Raw genomic sequence first — 22,037 nt, 5'->3', positions numbered from 1 at the left:
CTACGTTTTATTTTGTACCACCAAACTTGCTCCTATAACTACTCGTCTTAAATAGGAAAAACGTTGATGTGTTTGGTCACTTCTAACTTTATCACTAAATGGTACCATTGAATGAATGGGGCTAAGCTAAATGCTATCGAAGCGTCGCAGCGCGCTCCAGCGCTTACGTGCACGCACACAGATGATAGAGGGATGTATCAACAATTCTTAGTTAAGGTAATAACATATTTTAATATTGAAAATGAGTAGACTATTCCTTTAAGATATGTCAGTGCAAGCTGATTTTAGTTAGGACAACTCTGGGATTATAGGATAAGACCGTTCTTAGAAACCTCCCCTTAAAAGTTTTAATTTAAAACCTGAATTCAGCCGCTCACAATTTATATTTTTGCATTTGGCTGATGCTTGTGACTTTTACAGTGCATTACAAAGTAGACATTTTATCAGTGTGTTTCTTTGATTCAAACCTATGACTGAGCTACACAGGAGCACAGAATTATAATGCAAAGCTAAATTTTTCTCTGGAAAGTGGACCTCAGATTTACAAGGAACTCTGCCCTAATTTATTCTGTTTCCAAGGATTCAATTTGACTTAACCACTACAAATTCAATTGTGGCCAGAAGTTCAGCCAAGAAACAGAAACACAATTAGACTTGGGTTCTCCAGAGAAATGCACGCTGGAATTTTAAAACAAAAACACAAGATACAGGAATGTTTTCAGTTTTAGAATGAATATATTCAAAGACATTTGTAATTTTAAAACTAATGAAAACAAAAATGTTGGCGTTTCATTTTTTTCTGCCAGCTTGGTTATATTGAAGGCATTGTGTACTTGTGTGGCAAACTTTTGATGGTGCATTTTTTTTTATTGATATACACAACACTCCTTTAGTTACACTGTAAATTTTGCATTTATTTTTTAAGTATAATCAACTTGGATTCACAAGTCATTTCAACTTAAAGGAAAACACCACCGCTTTTCAATATTTTACTATGTTCTTACCTCAACTTAGATAAATTAATACATACCTAGCTTTTTTTAATGCGTGCACTTCATCTTTGTACAGCGTGTCGTGAATATGCTAGCATTTACCCTAGCCCTGTTCATTCCTTAGGATCCAAACAGGGATGAATTTAGAAACCACCAAATAGTTCCAAGTTTTCCCCTTTTAAAGACTGTTACATGAGTAGTTACACGAGTAAATATGGTGGCTTAAAATAAAATGTTTGTTTGGATCCTAAGGAATGAACGGGGCCAGGCCAAATGCCAACACACTCACGAGGCCATGTACAAAGACAATGTGCGCGCACCGACAAAAGATAGGCATGTATTAACTCGTCCAAGTTGAGGCAAGAACACAGCAAAACACTGAAAAATGGTGGTGTTTTCCTTTAAAGGGACACTCCAGTAAAATATCAAAACTACCCCATGAATTACCCTCAAGTAATCCGAGATACATATGTCCATTTTTTTAGACAAACACATTTGGAGTTATTTTAGTAAATGTTCTTGCTTTTCCAAGCTTATAATGGGAGAAAACTGGTATCAGGGAACAACTTCTGACTAAAAAGCCTAAACAAACTGCATCCACACTTCACAATCCATTCGGCTCCAATGGGTTAATAAGGTCTTCTGTGCGTAATGAAGGCAATTGTATAAGAAAAATATTCATATTTCAAACTTTATAAACTATTAATTACTAGCTTTTGGTAACGACGCCACCCTGGACTCACGCGATTCACGGGAGTCACTACACCATGTACTATGGCAATGAGCACTCACTAAACTGGCGTGAGTGCAACATGGAGCCGTGACAACAACTTACTAGTTAAGAATAAAAAAAAAACAAAGTTGAATTTACTTGTAAATCCAAGTTAATTATACTTAAAAATTTAAGTGCAAAATATGTTTTACAGTGAAAAAAACCCAAACATTCTGAACAAGACAATGAGACAAATATTTTTTTTAAACAGTGCAATAAAACATTTTTTAATGGTAGCACTTGTGTACATCTTTAATAGATTATGAACACGGGTAAACAAGTTACATTCATGGGCCTCGAACAAAACATTTTTTAAAAAGCATAATAAAAGGCTTTACTTGCTCTTTCGCAAGACACAAGAATCAATAAATTTCACAGTAACATTTTTCAAACCAGACTCGCATTTATAACTTAAAAACTCATACACAACCTCTCTCGTTTATGCCAGGAAATGGCGCTGAATCATGTCGAACGGACCGCAATCCTTTCACCTATAAATCAGCATTGATCTCTCACAACTGTTCAGTCCTACCTGAATATCTTTACACACATGCTACACAACAGCTGGAAAACAAGTTAGGGAATAAAGTATTTGAGGTTGATTTAAAATATTCAATAAAATCACCCACTTTTTCATACCAGATAAACAAAACCCAGCATGATACAGTTAAAATAATACAGAAACATAAAAACATCCAATTTTAGAGCAGTCTGGGATGGATACAGCTACGGCCAAAATTTTGCCAGAAGAGTGCTGTTTTTTATCCTAATCCTTCCGCCAAACCTACCCCTAAATCGAAGATTTCGCGAGATTTTGGCCGTAGCTGTATACCATAGCCATTAACTTATACATTGTATGTAATATAAGCTCTCTAAAACAGTGAAAGTGAAATGGACCCATCTTATGATTGCTTTAGCCAAATGATTGATTTAGCAAATGAAATGATAAAATAGCCAAAAATATTTTTCTTCTGCTAAAAAACAAAACAATTCATTTTCAGGGAAGCCAGATATATAACTTCATTTGCCGACCAATCACGTTCCTGAAATACAATCGTTAAGGAATGATAATCTAAAGCTTATAAATCACGATACAAACATCGATTTTGTGCAACACGTTTTTCTCTGAGAAAATTAAATGATGGCACCTTTCGAGGCATCTTTAGAGAATGATATGTTTGATACAGTGAACTGGATATGCAGTACAGTATATGCATACTGAATATACACGGGTAGCCGGTTTGAAATGAAATCTTCACTGAAAGTACCTCAACGTTAGACAGTGTAAGTAGAATTAGTTTTCTATTCGTGCCCTATACATTCAAATACACCATAGGCGTCAGTCCAGGACAAAATCACAATGCATTTCTCACCTCTTACGATATTTACTGTAACATGGAGGGTAAAGCCTGAATTTAAACGCGGCTCTTTGGCAAAGTAATAACATGTCAAAAAAAAAAAAGAAATTAAAGAGAGAATCACATGAATTTCATGTGTAGTGCACATATTGGGTCCCAGTACCACGACACCTGTGATGCCGTTCGTCGACAGATACAGAATATACGAATTCTAGGACGTTCTGTCACTTGGTCTTCAAAAACCTTGAGGCTCTTTCTCAAAGAGTACGTACAGTATGTACAAAGCGTTCAACACCCGTTACCCTATTCATCCAAATATGAAACATAGGCCCACAATAAGTGCAAAAACCACATCCAAACTCGCAGGAGTGTCCATGTGCCGAAGCCTTAGATCGCTGGGCTTGCTGGGCCAATGCCTCGTAGAGGGTGGGTCAATTGAATAAAGGGGAAGACAACCACAAGCAGTGCTCAAAGGTGTCCTGTGGTCTAAGAGCCATCTCCTCAGCATTAATTCTGAGGGGTGACGTAGTGTGTCTGGGTGGGCGAGTAGTAATTTTGGGGGGTGGAATAGTAATTGTGGTGTTGATTGGTCTGAATGTTGCCGTAAGCGAAGAGAAGGGGGGCGGTTGAGGTTTGGGGTCCATTCAGCAGGTGAGGGATCCCCGTCAGGCTGCTGTTCCTCTTGATCGAGCCGTACCAACCTGGGCCCGTCTGGGGCGTGGATGACGCAATACTGCTGGAAAACCGAAGCAAAGACATATTTAGATCACCTAAACAAGGGTGATTTTCAGGATGTAATGATGAATTCATTAAATGATGAATATAGAAGAGTCAAGTTTTAACGCTATTAAGTCCCTTTGGGTCAATCTTACCCCCAAGCCACTTTTCTTTAGATAAAAAACATGGTTCCCTTCATCTCAGTTGAATAAGATTTTGTGACTTTTCTAGACTATCTGTCAGGATTCATATAAGAAAACCTTGGCTTGATTCGCTCGTTCTAAAGATGTGTAAAAATTTTTTACAAAAGAGGCCCTTTGGAGGCAAAAATGACCCCAATTGAAAATTAATGTGAAATGCAAAACTTTTTTTTCTTTTTATTTGTCAAAATAAAATCAATGCATCTAGAATAAATCTGAAAATTTCAACTCAGAAAAGTAGGCTTGGTACTAGAGCACAAATGCAATATAGAAAAGACATGTTCAATCACACACACACGCACGCACGCACGCACACACGTTGGTGTATACATGTCAGTATACACTATTCATGTCCTCGTAAACCACGTAGACCAACCCACACACACACACACAAAAGGTATGACTGCCACAGAGAGCATTTTTTACAGAATTTGGCAAAAAACAGCTACAGATGCAAAACAAAGATGTAAACTGGTGGGCTCTAATGTTCACACACACACGCACGCACGCACACACGCACACACACACACACACACACACAAAAACTCGTGCATGCACACACACTTTCAGTCAAATTTCTGTGGCATTTTGTAAAAACAGACATTTCTAAATGCATCAAAAACTACAAAAATTCTACTATTTGAAATAAAATTTATTTAAATAAATAAATAAATAAATTTCTAATGTTTATATACACATAAAATCACAAAATGAATTTAAAATTAAACTAAAGTAGTGATTTGAGCAGTTGGCAACATCCAGTGAAATGAATGGGTCTCTATGGGCATCTGCTGGTCGAAATGATTTATTTCCTAAACTGTAATGCTGTGATGCTAATGGTCTAATCAGATTCAACACTGAAAAAAAAATGATTCATTTAATTTAATCAATTTTTTAAGGTAAGTGGTTGCAATCAATTTATTTAAGCTACATTTAAACAAAAGTTTTATATTTTATTATAAAACGGGCAGTTCTGGTTCTTCATTCTGATTGGTTGAAACGCGTTCTAAGCCGTGATAAAATACACCGGTAACCTCACGGTTCAGACCACATTACACAAGTATCACTGCGCCACTGTTGCTGCGTACTGATTTATGAAAATAAACACCACAGTCTTTAATCATATTTTTAATTTGTCTACAATTGCACAATTAATAGCGATATCCAGATAAATGTCAATAAATATTGTTGAGTCATCTCGTCGATAAAGAGAAAACGTTGACTGAGGAGATTATAACTCAAGTTCATACGTCTGCTATTATCCACCGGGTGGCGATCTCACCCAACTTAAACACTGACACATTCACTCAACACTGAAAACAGCGTGTTTTGATCATGGCTCTGAATCTGATCTCTTACAAAAGTTCTTCACAAAAATGGAATTATCTCCGCTTTTAGCTAAAAAATTTGAGAGGTGATAAGAGAACAAATGAAAGTAGGATGAAACGTTTTTTGTTTGTTTTTGTTTGAAAGCGGATGGTCTATTCTTTCATTTGATATATTTTATGTTTATTTAAAGAAGAATCATATTTGATCATCACTTCAACAGTTGCACGATAAAAATGTTAATGTATAAATTAGATAAATGTTGATTTATAAAATAAACACCACAGTCTTAAATCATATTTTCATTGTGTCTTTGCTGCGTCTGTGTTGATTGGGAACTGTGCTCTGTTGTAGCCACACTAGATTCTGAGGAACTACTTTGTTTGGCGGAAGAGTAATATTTGTACTAATTACAACTTATTTGTGTTATATTTTATAAAATCCCGCTAACGTTATGCATATGAAGTAACCGTTTTATAAATGCAATAAACCCCTCAAAGCGTTGGGTTACCAGTGCATTTTATAACAGCTAAGGGGGTTTTATGCACTCTGCTTCGCCTCGTGCCTAACAACGCCCCTTAGCTATTATAAAATGCACTGGTAACCCACTGCTTCTTGGAGTTTATTGCTTTATTTTACTTTACTAATCTTTTTTGTTTAAATGTAGCTTAAATAAATTGACTTCAACCACTTACCCTAAAAAATTCATCAAATTCAATGAATAATTTTTTTTCAGTGAATAGATTATGCTAAGCTATGCTTAAAGTGGTACCGTCAGATGCGGAGATCGACTGAACGGATTCCAAATGATAAAAAACAACTCCAGGGGAGCTGGAAAATGAGCCTAATTTAAAAAAAAGTGCAGTGTCCCTTTAAGGTAACATTTATCTTAAAAAAATAAAAAATAAATGGTTCTTCTATGGCATAGCTGTGAAGAACCTTTTAAGCACCTTATTTATAGGACCATGACCTTTATGCACTGCTAATGCAATGCTCTACTAATTGAGCAACAGGAAATTCCTAATTACTTCTACCGGTTCATTTTTTATTCATTTGAATTTATTCATACAAACCTGCATCTCTCTCCTCGTGATGAAGCGTTTCTAGTCAAGTCGTCGTCACTATCGTAGCGACGAGGGTTGTCAAAGAAATACGCCCTGGAACTGAAGCTGTGACTGCTAATCATACCACTGGGCGTCTGTGGAAACAACGCATACAAAATATAAATAACTGCATGATTATTTTATGCAAACAGGCATTCTACTGAAGCAGACCTCTAAATGAATTCTATCTGACAGGGAACGCCTTTTCCTGGGGGGCTTTTAAAAGCCGATCACGGGCTGTCGTCATTGAGTAAATGTCCAGCTGTGATATTGACGGTCGGGTTTAGAGACGTGAGACAGGATTAGACTCTCACCAGGTTCTGATTGGGTCTCTGCACTCTGAAGAACAACACAACCAGACTGGTGGGCAGCAATTCCCAGAAGAACAAAATGACACCGAAGACCACGTAGGCCTCTCCATTGATCTTCTCCACATCGGCCTAAAGACAAAAACACAACGTCAACCCAGAGAACTTTCTCATTCTCATCATATTGATGGATTGGGAGATGGAGAAATCGATAGATCTTGCAAATGAAAACAAGAAAGTAATTGATTGAAACACAATTTGGTGAACAGTACTACTGTAAAGATGAATTGTGTAATATATATTGTTAAAAAACTTTCTTATATCAAGTATGTGCAGAAACTGTAAGCCAACCAAATGCTGTATTTAAAACACTAATATCTATTATAAATCTTGAAATCATATCATTGGAAAGCTCTAAGAACATAGTTTTTATACTTTAAAACCTTTTGGCAATAATAATAATAATAATCCTGTGACAGTAATTTATTAATTTGTGACAATAGTATGCAGCAAACCAATGACACCTAGTGGCCTTTGATGGTAAAACCACTAAAAGTTTCACAAAAATATGTTTTTTTGTCATAAAAAGGCGGGCTGCGTGATTTTTGAAAAACACTTTGGAAAAGGGAGTCGGGCCGACTACCAAAACACACTTTATCTCTGATAGGTACCATTGAATGAATGGGGCTAAGCTAAATGCTATCGAAGCGTCGCAGTGCGCTCCAGCGCTTACGTGCACGCACACAGATGATAGAGGGATGTATCAACAATTCTTAGTTAAGGTAATAACATATTTTAATATTGAAAATGAGTAGACTATTCCTTTAAAAAGAGATCAAGATTAGGCTACTGGACCAAAGAATGCCAGAGCTATATTAATTTAAAGGTGCATATTACCTTTTTACTCCCCCCTCACTTTAAAAGGGGGATTAAAGTTAAGGGGTTAAAGAACATATTAACAATACTTTTGCTTATAACAACAACAGCTGGTGCAGAATAGTTAGAAATTATGACTATTTCAGCCTCGCACACACATATATTTCATTCAGGTCTATTTAAATATAGTATCTATAAATAAAATAATAAATAAAGTCTACTACTGAAATGTAAAAAACAACGCACAGCTATTGGTCTACGACAAACATAACAAAGGATAAACACTCAAAAACAGGCAAAAAGAGCCAATTCAATATAAGGAATGTTGTAAACAATCCCAGACCTAAATCCCTGCCAGCAGCACACAAGGAATACCGAAAATTTCCGAACAACGGCTTTACAAGAGATGAACAAATTGGCATTATGAAGAACATACAAACAGACAGGCACCCAAACAGACCCAGCTGAGTCAGATGACTCGACAGGAACCTCGTCTTCCCGTTGGCCGATCTCAGAGGTGAACCCAAACTAGGTCACCATCAGGCAGTCAGCCATCCATCCGCCGGCTTACTGCACAGCAGCCTTGCCTGGGCTATTTATAACAAAACAAAAACCTTTCCCCCGCAGAGCTCATATCCGTCTAAATCCCTCAAATGGACTGTTTGAGTCCATTTGAGAATTTTATTTTGAATTAGAAACGTCATCAAAATTTAATTAAGCAATTGATACTGAATTAATTGTCATTGATATTGACAAAGTGTTTGAATTAATAAGGTTGGAAGTGCACTTGTATATAATCATTCATTGTGTGGAGTTTAATACTCACACTAGGACACATGGATATTCAATATGCAAATGAGCAATAAGAGTTATACATTTGCACTCCTGAGAAAAACAACATTGATTATTTACACAAACAGCTGCACTGTACTGTCAGCAGTGAGCTCTCGGATGTTTATCTGGGACAGTTAAAGTTGACCAACTTTATGCCATCTACTGTATAAAGTCTACATCTACTGCATAGATTTCACATATAGACTCATCCAATGCATGTATGACGCTCATCTCACTCACCATCAGCACTATATCTATATTCAGTACTATTAAATAGGTCATACTTCTTATCACTTACTTTTCCTTGATGTTAAAGAGAATAATTTACTTTATAAAGATGATTTTTAACTTTTCTATAGAGTGCATTTCGTCACTACGTCTTCTGATGACATGTTTGTCCTGTTGCGGCTACTGTAGCTTCTCTATGCGTTTCGAACGTTTTTTTGTAACTTTTTTAAAAGGTTTGAAATTTTCAGTATGTTCTTATGGTAACTCGCATTATAATTTCTTTTGTAAGGGTGTTTTTACATCTGTAGTTCGGTTCATTTGGTCATGTGATAACATCCACATCACTCATTGGCCACATGTCTTTAAACGTATTTCCTAAACTGCTTCTGGATTGGTCAGAATCAACGTGCGCAAAATACAGCAGACACCATTGACAGAAGACTGTGCGCTGTAATTATGTCTGTAGTTGTTATACATAGTTTGTATACAAAACACAAACTATTTATTTCCAGAATGAAGCGCGGATGCAGTTTGAAAACAGTGCTTAAATACACTGCAAACGACGAAGCCACCAAATTTTTGAGGCTCCGGACCTCCTCACAATTCCAGGTTTGTCCGTGACCTGCCATTGTACTAAAAGAAACTGCCAACAAACACTTCCTCATCCCATAATGCACAGCGCAGCTACGGCAGCTGGTTTAGTCAAAAAATGTTCAGTACTTTTGCAGTTAGGTCGGTTTGATCTCGGATGGTGTTCTCAACACAAACGAACCGCTCTAGAGTTCGTTTGAAAGCGTACCGAGACCACCTCTTTAAGGTCGGCTTGTTTGATCCGATTTTGGTGTGCACCAGTGTTCGATTGCTGCATTCTCAACTTCTCAAACAGGTGAGCTATCGAACTCTGGTACGATTCAACTGAACTAAATAAGGCAGGTGTGAAAGCACCCTTAGTTAAATAATCTACTATATGTTTTAGTAAAAGTATTTGTTATTGCTAATGTGTTATACAGTAGTATGACCTACCTGGTCAGATACATTGTACCAGCCGTAATTGAACGGACTGGGTCGATCTTCGGGAGAAAGAGCCACCACCACCAGGTTATAACAGGCTCTGGAGGTGTAAAGGAGGATGACCGCCGCCCCAATGGCCGTGGCCTGACATACCGACGTCCCCTGGATAAGTGTCACGAAAATGTTTACTTTTAGATTGTGCTTACAGAACTTGTTTTACCGTTCAAAGTAATCAAACAAATCCTAATTAATACATGATAAATTATGGTACAAAATAAGCCAGAAAGCCAGTGTTGGCACATAATACAAAATCATGCGTAATACTTCTATTCTATGCATATAGTTCTTTGCATATATGTATATTTAATAATTTTCCAGTATTTGTTTCACGTAAAGCTGGTTTGAAACAATACAACATTGTTAAAGGAATATTCCATTTTCTTAAAAGAAAAATCCAGATAATTTACTCACCACCATGTCATCCAAAATGTTGATGTCTTTCTTTGTTCAGTCGAGAAGAAATTATGTTTTTGAGGAAAACATTGCAGGATTTTTCTCATTTCAATGGACTTTAATAGACACCAACAATCAACACCAAACTCAACACTCAACAGTTTTTTTCAACGGACCTTCAAAGGACCACAAACAATCCCAAACGAGGCACAAGTGTCCCATCCAGCAAAACGACCGTCACTTCTGACAAGAAAAACAACAAATATACACTTTCAAAGCACAACTTCTCGTCTAGATCCGGTCGTGATGCGCCAGGTGACCCCACGCAATACGTCATGACGTCAAGAGGTCACAGAAGACGAACGCGAAACTACGCCCCAGTGTTTACAAGTGTTTGAAAGAGGACCGTTCCTACGTTGTTGTATGTCAACTGATACTAATTAATGTCTTTGTGTCTGTTTATTGGTAACAATGGTCCGCAAATGTGCGTTTTATATATGTAACACGTGACCTCCCTACGTCACTACGCATTTACTTTAGGTCGCGCTGGACCGGATCTAGACGAGAAGTTGTGCTTCAAAAGTGTATATTTGTTATTTTTCTTGTCAAAAATGACACTCGTTTTGCTAGATAAGACCCTTATGCCTCGTTTGGGATTGTTTATAGTCCTTTGAAACTCTGTTGAAAAAAACTGTTACATTTTGAGTTAAGTGTTAATTGTTGGTGTCTATTAAAGTCCATTAAAATGAGAAAAATCCTGGAATGTTTTCCTCAAAAAACATAATTTCTTCTCGACTGAACAAAGAAAGACATCAACATTTTGGATGACATGGTGGTGAGTAAATTATCTGGATTTTTCTTTTAAGAAAATGGAATATTCCTTTAAGATGTTCAATGAAGTTCAATTCTAAATTATTGGTAATGCTTTACAATAAGGTTGTATTTGTTAACATGAACTAACATGAGCAATACAGTTTTCCTAGCATTTATTAATCTTATTAACTTTTAATTTAAAAAATATATTAGTAAATGTTGACATTAACATGAACTAAAATTAATAAATGCTATGGAAGTATTGCTCATTGTTAACTCATGTTAGCTAATGTATTAACCAACGCTTACTAAATCAACCTTAGTATTAATAAATGCTATAGAAGTATTGCTCATTGTTAACTCATGTTAGCTAATGTATTAACCAACGTTAACTAAATCAACCTCGAAAATAAATAAATAAAAATCCTTCTGCAAGGTGTAAGGGGTTGCAGATAATATTAGTTTAAAAACTTTTTTTGCAAATCAAGATACAGATATGGTCCAAATGTCTCACAGTATTACAAAATAAGCTGTTGCCAAGTTAAAAAAAAACCAAATCCAGGTAAGAACAAAAGAGGATTTTTGCCCACTGACCTTTGACTCCAAGTAGACATTGGCTGAAGACATTTTAGCGATTTTGAAGATACAGACGGCGAGCGAGATCGCGCAAAGCACAAAGAGGCTGTCGTTGACCAACACCCGTGCAAGTACAGCATCTTTCACCTGGCTCTCATCCGCACCATCTTGAACCAGCATGGCACACGTCACATTCACCACCAGGAAAAAAATACTCGCCAGCAAAAAGCCCAGACGCAAGGGCACCCTGATGGAAAGAAAAGTCCTGTCAGACATGAATAAACAAATACACCAGAATAAAGTAAATCACATGTATGTAATTCTTACAAACCCGCATCTACACCTGCATACATTTATTTTCTTATATTCAATTGAAGACAAATTGCTCTACTGTTTCGCCTCACTTCTTTAAGTCCCTTTAGGTAGACTGACTTGTGTCTCCACACTAAAGGTTCGTCATATGTGGGGGTCCATGCCAACATAAAGTTTAAAAAAACCCTGTGCTCAATGCCCAAACATATACAGTACACTGCATGTCCTCTAGAAATCAGTAATCTTTACATTGCAAATAGAAATACGACACATCATGTGTTTAAAAGCACTGGAAAAGCACTTAAAGCAAAGCATTGGGAAAGTCTCTATAAAGCTAAATGACATAAAACTAATCTTGCTGATGAGCACAATAAACCGTTGCTTAGCTCCGTCTGGTCCGAGCTGCCCCCATGCCATCACATGACTCTCCAATTCATACTGACTCAGAGATCAAAATGGGCAGATTCATCTCCAAGCTTTTCATTCACCAGACTCTAATCACCTGATCAAAGCTCATATTTGTACAGACTGATGGTCCAAAAAAAAGCTTCATGAAGGCTTCTTCAATGTTGTGCCAAAGAAACTCTAAATCCTTAAAGGGACACTCAATTTTTTTTGAAAATATGCTCATTTTCCAGCTCCCCTAGAGTTAAACATTTGATTTTTACCTTTTTGGAATCCATTCAGCCGATCTCCAGGTCCGGCGGTACCGCCCCCAGCATAGCTCAGCACAATCCACAGAATCCGACTAGACCACCAGCATCGCGCTCAAAAACAACCAAAGAGTTTCGATATTTTTCCTGTTTAAAACTTGACTCTTCTGTAGTTACATTGTGTACTAAGACTGACGGAAAATTAAAAGTTGTGATTTTCTAGGCCGATGTGGCTGGGAACTATACTCTCATTCTGGCATAATAATCAAGGACTTTGCTGCCGTGGCATGGCTGCGGGAGGCGCAGTGATATTGCACGGTGCCCGAAAATAGTCCCCTGCTATTGAAAGATACTAAGTGGACTATTTTCGGCTGTTGCGTAATATCATTGCGCCTGCTGCAGCCATGTTACAGCAGCAAAGTCCTGGATTATTACGCCGGAATGAGAGTATAGTTCCTAGCCATATCTGCCTAGAAAATCTGAACTTTAAATTTTCTATCTGTCTTAGTACACAATGTTACTTAAAGAAGAGTCAAGTTTTAAATAGGAAAAATATCGAAACTCTTTGGTTATTGTTGAGTGCGATGCTAATGGTCTAATCAGATTCAATGGATTGTGCTAAGCTATGCTAAAAGTGGTAGCGCCAGACTCCGAGATCAGCTGAATGGATTACAAAATGGAAAGAATCAAATGTTTAACTCTAGGGGAGCTGGAAAATTAGCCTATTTTCAAAAAAGTGGAGTATCCCTTTAAGGGAACGGCAGTTCATCCACTTTAACTTCTTGACTAACTCACCGTCATGTCATCCTAAACCTGCATGATTTATTTTCCTTTAATGGGATCAGGTTGAGCAGAATTTCCAAGCTGTTTATTTCAATATACTAAAAAGGATTGAGACTCGGGAAGGTTAGGCTCCCAAAGGCACCATTCAAAGTCAACATGACTCATGTGCTATATTTCAAACCGCAACAACACGCGAGGTAATGTTTTCGACTTACCGTGAAACATTTTAATGCGGCACGTTTAAATATGAAACAAGATTAAACAAGATTTGTTGACTATGATGTGGGTGGGCCCCTGTTTTTGGGAATAAAGTCGGGCTGTTCCACACACAAAGGTCATATGACATCAGCATGGCTGAAATTAAGCATGCAAAATCATATAAACAACTGTCCGCCTTAAAAAAGCAACCCTAAAAGGCATTTTTGAAGCTCGACAGCTGTCGTGCCCATTCACTTGCATTCAAAAAATCACTCATGCACTGTGCCACTTAAAAAAAAGTAAAAACAACAAAACTTTTTTTCAGTGTGTTTTGGGTGAATTATTTTAAATGTGTATATTGAAAATAGCACACTTTAATAAAGTGTCAAAAAATGCAAAATTGAGCAAGATTTCAAGGGGTCAATGGGGTAGTTCAATAAGTAAAGAAAGAGTCTATTGCTCTTCATGGCTTTATTTATTATTCAACCTTCACCTCTATCATTTTAAATCTACTGTACACAACACTCAAGCAAGAAAAGAAAGTCTCTTACTTGTACTTGTTAAGTTCCGGGGAATATTTTGCTTTGGCTTTGAATATCACCTGCGGGAGAGGACAAAAAAAAGATTAATTACAAACATTTGAGGAGAGGTTTTATTAAAAAGTTGTTTTTTTCACCAAGCCTGCTAGCATAGTCACAAACCATGTGATGACTGGCCTGTGCAATCTTTACCCCTTAACAGGATAGTTCACAGAAAAATGAAAATTCTGTCATAATTTACTTTGCCTCAAGTTGTTCCAAACCCATATACATTTCTTTGTTCTGCTGAATACAAAGAAAGATATTTTAAGCAATATTTGTAACCAAGCAGATCTGGGGCACCATTGACTTCCACAATGTGATATAGGATTAAGCTTGGTCATACTCTGTACTGTAGGTATTCAGAAACAGCAGAAGTGACACAGTAATACAAAGTGGAACCGATACTAAAACTCCACTGTTGCTTACAGCACCTGCTGCTAAAAATTGTATTGGCTTCACAAGCGTGTTCAAAATAAACTTAGAAACAAAAGGCAGACATAATACCCCAATTATTACTGCAGCTCTATATCGCCATCTCTGTTTGAAACATGAAATTGCATGCTACGTACTTATCTTTCCGCACTAAAGAGGTTTCCAACTGTCAGGTCGCGGTCCTGTAGTTTGAGTGAAAACTACAAAAACTTGCTTTACGGCAGACCTACAATCGAATCAGAGCCAGCTATGCTGCAGTATTTACGACAGTGGTAATGGACAATTACGCTTCTAACCTGTAGGGGGAGCAAAGAGCAAAAACTCTTTAGTGTTGCTTTAAAGCCAAATGTCGTCAAACTAAGAATTCCTGCAAAATGCAACCCAACAGATCATCTAATAAATCATGATTGTTAGCTAGCCATTGCGAATTGGCATAAGGTAAGAAAATAATTGTGTGAATTGAAACTGTGCCCAATAGAAACACAGCACTTTCGCATAAACTCCCATATATGGCACGCTTGGGTGAAGAGGTTTTACAGCAAATTCGAGAAAGAAATATAATCTCAAAACTGCAATGCAAACAGTTTTAAAGGTCACCTGACGTGTTTTAAAGTCACATGATCATTCTTTAAATACGGCACGTTATATTTGGTTGGAGGACAATGATTCATTGATTGATTGTTTTTTAATTGTTAATAATTGTAAGCTTCATGTGGTGTCACAAGAAACAAGCGCATGACATCAAAATACTGCAAGAGCGATTCGAGAGTCGACTGCTCTATGCTTTCGAGTCACTTTTCAGATATTTTGATGTCATCCGCATGTTGGTCTGCGCAGCGCTGTATGAAGTCAAACACACCTGCTGCCATCGTTTTTGGAATGGCTAAGCGCGAGACAACAAAATTACATTTTGTCACATAATGTGGCATTCACACCAAACGCGGAAGAGGCGGCAAGCGCGAGTGATTTACATGTTAAGTCAATGCAAAGATGCAAATAGGCATCCTGCGGTGCGGTGCGAATGACGTGGAACGCGCGGTGCGGAGTGCGCAAAACATGCGGAAGGCGAATTGAGCGTTTCTGTGGGAAACGCGCAAGTTAAAAATCTAAACTTTGGTGGATATTCACACCGTGTTAACCAATCAGGAGTTTGCTCTAGTAGTGACGCGATTTCAGGGAGCGAGCGGAGTCGCAGAAGCCCCTCCCATGATGCGAATTTCCACGTGAATGTCTCAAACGACTGGAATTCCACATGCGAATGAGGCGAATAAACTCAAAATGTTCAAGCATCCAACTACGCGCAAATAGCGCATTTTTGCAGCCTCTACCGCGGCTGGTGTGAAGGGGCCAAAAACATGTCATACCAAAAACGCGTGAAAAACTCTAGGCGCGTAGGTTTTTGTCACATGACCTGCAGTGCGCTTGCGGCATTCTGAAAAGTTTAAATGTTTTAACTCGATGCTATGAAGACACCCCTGGAAAATAACAAACTTGAGCGCTCAAAAGACGCGTTATGTGAATCACCCCTAACTGTGGGTTCTCACCAGACGTGAGTTCAACGATTTGCGCGAGTAGATTACATACAAAGTCAATGCAAAGACACGATCAGACGAGTCCTTGCGTGGGGCGATGCAAAAACACACGTCCTTCGCCTACAACGCGTCTTCGTACAAGTTGAAAATATTAAACTCAAGCGAAAAATTCGCATGACACGAAGTTAAATCCTGCGAGTAATTTAGAGCGAGTAACGCGATGCCCTGCGTTTGGTGTGTACGTAGCATAAGATCGCTTAATGGAAATGCTGTCATTTCGCAATAGTTTTTTGTTGACATTTAGAAAATTATGTTTTGTGCAAATCTTTAATTATATTGCAGCTAGATTTAAACACTGATTTTTGTTAATTTTTAACCAAAGATAGTTATTAATTGCCATTTTAATTACAAAAAATATATGTATTATCTACATAATTCTGCAGCTTTGCAAAATTACCGTGACTATGGATATGGTATCATTAGCATCTTTTTGGAAGTGAATCTATAATAAACAACATGGTACATGATGACTGTGTTATGTAATCATACAGTGAATTAAATTGTATAGTGTTTGTATGTGCATGCATTGAAATTTTGCCAGACACAGAAGATTTGAATTAGGCAACAGATAACCAGAATTTACAGTGTTCCTTACTTTAAGAAACAACAGAGAAAAGTCTCACTTCATGTCGAAATTCCTTGTCACACACTGAAGATTGTAATGCTGAAGCTTTCTAAGTTAAAATGCTTTCAACAACATACTACACATCAGCCAGAGACCACAGTAAAAAGATCAGATTATTAGACCAACAGCGCACACCTGACGTCTACATCAATGACACTCTGATATATGAAGACAAACCTGCCAAGAAAACACACTGCCTTTTAATCACATTATCCGTTATGGAAGTAGGAGCTCTCAGCAGAAGCAAGTGGGCTCAGGTGGGGGAGCTGAGAGCCGAGCAGACTGGAAAACAGTGAACACAGCAGGAGCGTATGAGCTTGTGTATTCAACACAGGCGGTGTCTAACACCCATCAGTGGCACATGTGAAAATTAAGAACAGATGCTGGACTTGTTAGCATGTATAGCCTGTTGTGTTTCTGCATGTATGCAATGAAAGATTTTATGAGTAAATGATGAACTTACTTGAAATTCATAAATCAAGGGTGCCGTTAATTTTTTTTATATAATTGACCAAAAACATCACATATTTTACTTAGCTACTGCACAATAAAAAGTGAAAGTTAGATTAACTTAAAAAGAATGACTTCAATTGGTAACTAAATTATTTTTTCAATTTCAATGTTCTCACTTTAAGTAAAGTTTTTTTATTTACGATTTTCTAGGCCGATATGGTTAGGAACTGTACTCTCATTCTGGCGTAATAATCAAGGATTTGCTGCCGTACCGTGGCTGCAGGAGGCGCAGTGATATTACGCAGTGCCCGAAAATAGTCTCCTGCTATTGAAAGTTACCAAGGGGACTACTTTCAGGCGCTGTGTAATATCATTGCACCTCCTCTTATACAGAAAAATGTATAAAAATCTAAAAGCTCATAGGAAACCGGGTTCACACACCTTAGTTAACTTCAAATTCAATGATTTTCCAGGTCCAATACCCTCAAATTCAAGGACTTATTGTGGGGACACATTTCAAGTGAGAGCAAGGTTACATCGTGATACCTTTTAAGATACATTGTTACAGTTCCCTTTCGAGGGAACTTGCGCCGCGTCACTGCGGTGACACTTTGGGGACGCCTCCAGGGGTAAGTGCGTCTGAATGTGTACATTAAATTCAACCAATTTTTGCATAGTTGTGTTTGACACGGGTTACACCTCATCGGCTTAACGATAAAGACAGGGTTACGCAGGAGCCAGGAAGTATATCGCTATCTGAAATATTACCAAAGACGGCGTTACAGGGACGCAGAAGTATGGCAAGGGAGAGACGCAGCATCTCGTTCCCTTCTCAGGGAACAACAGTTACATACGTAACCCGAGACATTTTCATGTGTCAAACACAACTATGCAAAAAAGCATTTTGGTATGAATCAACATTCGCATACAGAAGATATAAGCATTTAAAGCAAACAGTTTAGCATGTGTGTTTAAAAGTCTAGAATTTTTATGATATTATCCTACACTACACAGGGAATAATATGGATTTTTTTTAAGAAAACTTCTTGCATAAAATAGATTCAAGCACTTTCAATGACCTGTATCTATGCATGTATCTTTTCAAAAACTTCCAGGGCTTGAATTTTTTTCCCCAGATTCACAAACTCTCAAGGATTTCAAGGACCCATGGAAACCCTGAGGAAATGAACCATTCATTGACTACAATTTAATCAGTTTTTTATATTTCGTTGGTCTTCTTTGGTTATTCTACAAGTCCTTGACAATAAACTTTGCGCATGTGTTGGCCTTGTATGCATAATTTCTTACTAAACCTCCATAATTTCTTCTCAAAGCTGAGCTTTGGTTTACACGCCAAGCACAACTTTGCAAAATGCATACAAAATATATATAAAAAACTTAAAAAGTGCTACAAAGACTACAAACAATTTATTACATTTGAAACCAGTAGAGATAATAGATCTAGTAAAAAATAGGCACGTGCGCTTTGGTGTAAAATGCAAGTCACATAGAGGAGAACTGACACCAATGTGTGTCTTTATGTTCACGCATCATTTTCATGTGTATCACTGTCAGCAGACTCCACCAGGGCACGGCGCACACCACAATGCCAAGCAAAGCAGAAGAAAGTCTCCCAAAATAAACACAGAAACTGTGCTGTAGGTTTGCCATCTCCCGCGAGAGCGCCAGGCCCAGGGGACCGAGTCTTGCAGCCCCGAGCGCTGTGCTTTGACAAAGAGAACCGAGACAGCGTTAAAAGCTCCTATCTATCTGCTCTCTGCTCCCCACCCCAAACCACACAGACTTGCATGCAAAAACAAGGTCAGCCCACTCAGCATTTAAAACAGGCACTGTCTGCATTTAGATTAGATATTGCATTTGTACAGAAAGTGTTAAGAGTAAGAATAACTATAGAACAAGATATTTGCATTTCTGAGCGGTTATTAGCAACATGCTGTGTGGTTTCTAGGGTGTCATGGGGATTTGCTAAGACCGCCAGTGTAGTTGTTAGGTGGCTGCATACATGCCAGAATCAAAAGTGCCCACCTCCCATGTCTCCATGATACACTTATTCCTATATATACAGATTGTATACAACCTACTATACATGTTCACTAAAACTGTTTTCACCCAATTTATCAACCACCACCAGGCAAAACCATACCTTTTTATTGCATTTATGTTGTAACATATGAAAAGTTATAACAGCGCTCTTCAATTCACATGATTCGTATTATTTATTTCCGTCAAACAAATGGTATGAAACTAGTTATGTGTCAAAGATTCATTCTTAGGGGTGAAAGATTTTGAAAAATCAGGGCAACAGTGACCATTGGTGAGAAGAAGTAGGCATGTCCACGTATGGGACAAAGTCAAGAGAAAATTCAACTTTATGCAAATGATAAGTGACTACCAATGGGAGTAAAGCATTAGAGTAAAGCATTTACGTCATCCATCTCTCGTTAGTTACTGAGAGGATTTTTACTCATTCGTTTTTAATTGTTACTAGCACAACCACAATTAAGAATGCCTCCTAAAGGTACATTCACATTGTGGCTGTTTCTCAATTCCAAGAACGTAAAGAACGGACTTGCGTTCTCATGGAGATCAGTCTTGCCAGGCGACCTCGGAAGAACGAACTCAGAAGGTCGCAAGAACACAGAACGCACTTGTGAGAATTGAGATGTGTGGGATCTTCCTGTTGGTCACCTGACCTCCGCCATTGTTTTGCCGCAATGACTTCTGGGGTGTAAAGCGATTTCAGCGCGCAAGTCTGCACTCGATGCATCCTCGATATCAATAACACATCCGGGTATTTTCATGTGTCCTCTGTACTTGCGTTATTGAGAATTGGAATTGAACTTCAACGGTTAATGATGACGTAGAGCGAGAACACAAGGACGCAAGATCGCTGAAAAACGCATATTAAGAAACAGCCTAAAAGCGACTTTGTCGCTGTGTGTCACCGGTCTCTTTCAATGAGGTTGTTAGGAGGCGTGTCTAAATTCGGTTGTCATTAACAAAGGAATACCGTCCGTCCACTCCAGTTACTAGCTGTTTCTCAATGTCAAGGATACTTCCTTGGCAGGACTAGTCCTTACAAGTCACTTCCTTCAGATGCTAGGCGAGGCTCCTTTTAAGCATTCAAGAACACGTTAAATGGAACAGACTAGCAAATGCACGTCATTACGTCATTGCGTGATTGAAAGGTGTGCTTTCGGTGCTGCGCGCATAGGATTGTGGGTGATTTCAGCGCGTGAAGAGCGCGAAGGATACAAATATGCATCCTTTCCTGTATATGGGATATTTCTCGAACGAAGGACTCAGTCCTTGGCTGAAATTTCGAGGATCCTCGACATTGGAACAGTCCTTCGACGGACGTCGATAATGTAGCATCTTTGAAATTCTGACTTCCGAGGATCCTTACTTGACATTGAGAAACGGCTACTGACGAGAGTCGGATGACTTGACTCCCCTCCTTCGTTCTCATTGGTAGTCGCTCCCGAAAGTCTCATAATATACATAAAGTTAAACCTTTCTCAACTTTGTCGTGCGACTGGACACACCCCATCCAGTCGCCAAGCTTCCATTGAAACAACGAAATCCGTCACTCTGCTACTGCTAGTTACTGCTAGTCTGAATGCAGCTTAATGCTGGGTGCACACTGCCAGCGACAAGCAATGGCAGAGCGACGCAATCTTGTTCATTTTGATGAAAGCTTGGCGACTTCCGGCAACACAAGCGACAGTAACCAGCGGCGACAGGAACTGGGCGTGTCCAACACATAACTCATTGCGAATGTTGATCTGTATATAAAATCCCTGCATCAAAGAGCTGAAATATAACTTGTTGCGATCACGCACATGTCCTCAATACGACACATCCCTTTGTTCCCAACTAACACATTTCTTGGAACGACTCGTATTTACCGAAAAAATGATCGGATGGGGAAGCTTTCTTGCATTGCTGGACACACCCATCTGGTCACCAACAGTCACTTTCACTCGTGTTGCCAAGCTTTCATTGAAATGAATAAGATCATGTCGCTCTGTTACTACTAGTCGCTGGCGGTCTGAATGGGACGTAAGAATTACAGGGTTCCCACACCTTGGTAAACTTCAAATTCAAGGACCTTTCAAGGACTTTCCAGGTCCAATACCATCAAATCCAAACACTTAATGGACACATTTCAAGTGACAGCAAGGTTACATTGTGTTACCTTGTAAGATACATTCACTGAAAAAACGAACTTTTTGGTGTAGTAATATTTATTAGATTAACTCTCATAATTTCTACATAATAATAATAACATTTATTGAGAACTAGATTTTCCTAAGTAAAATGATGATAAATACACAATTAATGCATGTAAAAAATTAACTGTGTGGGAATAGTAAATCTTATTAGATATTATAAGTAAAATTTACTTACATTTATTTGCACATGTTGTAAGGAATACCCACAATTCTTTGCGCCTGAATATTTTTATTTTTTAAGCTTTATCACAGAATAAGAACTGATAAGAACTTTAACTACTTAAATATTTGTTAGCAAAATGTCATAAAGGTTTAAGCTCTTATATTATTGATGTTGTTTTGTTGTAAATAATAATTTTGTGAAGTCACCGTTCAGGTGATCAGTGTTTCTTTACATGAACCCTGTCCAGAACAGTGTATTGTAATTCTTTCCACAGTGCTGATAATGCATGTCAGAAACACAGTTTGTGTGCGTTTCTGTTCCGAATCAAGTTTATTCAATGACTGACTTGTTGTCAGTCATGAATTGTGTGTTATAATGCCATTTAGAACACTTAAAAGAACTAGGTCCATATTAATATGTTA

At 38.1% G+C, this 22,037-nt stretch overlaps 1 protein-coding gene across 2 annotated transcripts in view; it reads right to left on the bottom strand.

The window, feature by feature from the left end:
• Nucleotides 1-1,961: 1,961 nt before the first annotated feature.
• The window catches only part of gpr137c (G protein-coupled receptor 137c), a 33,390-nt gene continuing 13,314 nt past the window's right edge, over nt 1,962-22,037 (bottom strand). The window contains exons 2-7 of one of the 2 annotated variants that reach the window (XM_055171688.2): nt 14,065-14,114; nt 11,586-11,814; nt 9,738-9,887; nt 6,783-6,908; nt 6,439-6,563; nt 1,962-3,855 (exon numbers count right to left, since the gene is read on the bottom strand). In XM_055171688.2, the coding sequence (XP_055027663.1) occupies nt 3,630-3,855; nt 6,439-6,563; nt 6,783-6,908; nt 9,738-9,887; nt 11,586-11,814; nt 14,065-14,114 (906 nt within the window). In that variant the 3' untranslated portion in view covers nt 1,962-3,629. Of the gene's footprint in view, nt 3,859-6,438; nt 6,564-6,782; nt 6,909-9,737; nt 9,888-11,585; nt 11,815-14,064; nt 14,115-22,037 lie in introns of both variants that reach the window. The other variant, XM_055171687.2, reaches the window with a different exon arrangement.

The sequence above is a fragment of the Misgurnus anguillicaudatus genome, chromosome 7, assembly GCF_027580225.2.
Source record: "Misgurnus anguillicaudatus chromosome 7, ASM2758022v2, whole genome shotgun sequence".
NCBI classification, from domain to species: Eukaryota; Metazoa; Chordata; class Actinopteri; order Cypriniformes; family Cobitidae; genus Misgurnus; species Misgurnus anguillicaudatus.
This window is presented reverse-complemented; position numbering and strand designations above follow the sequence as displayed.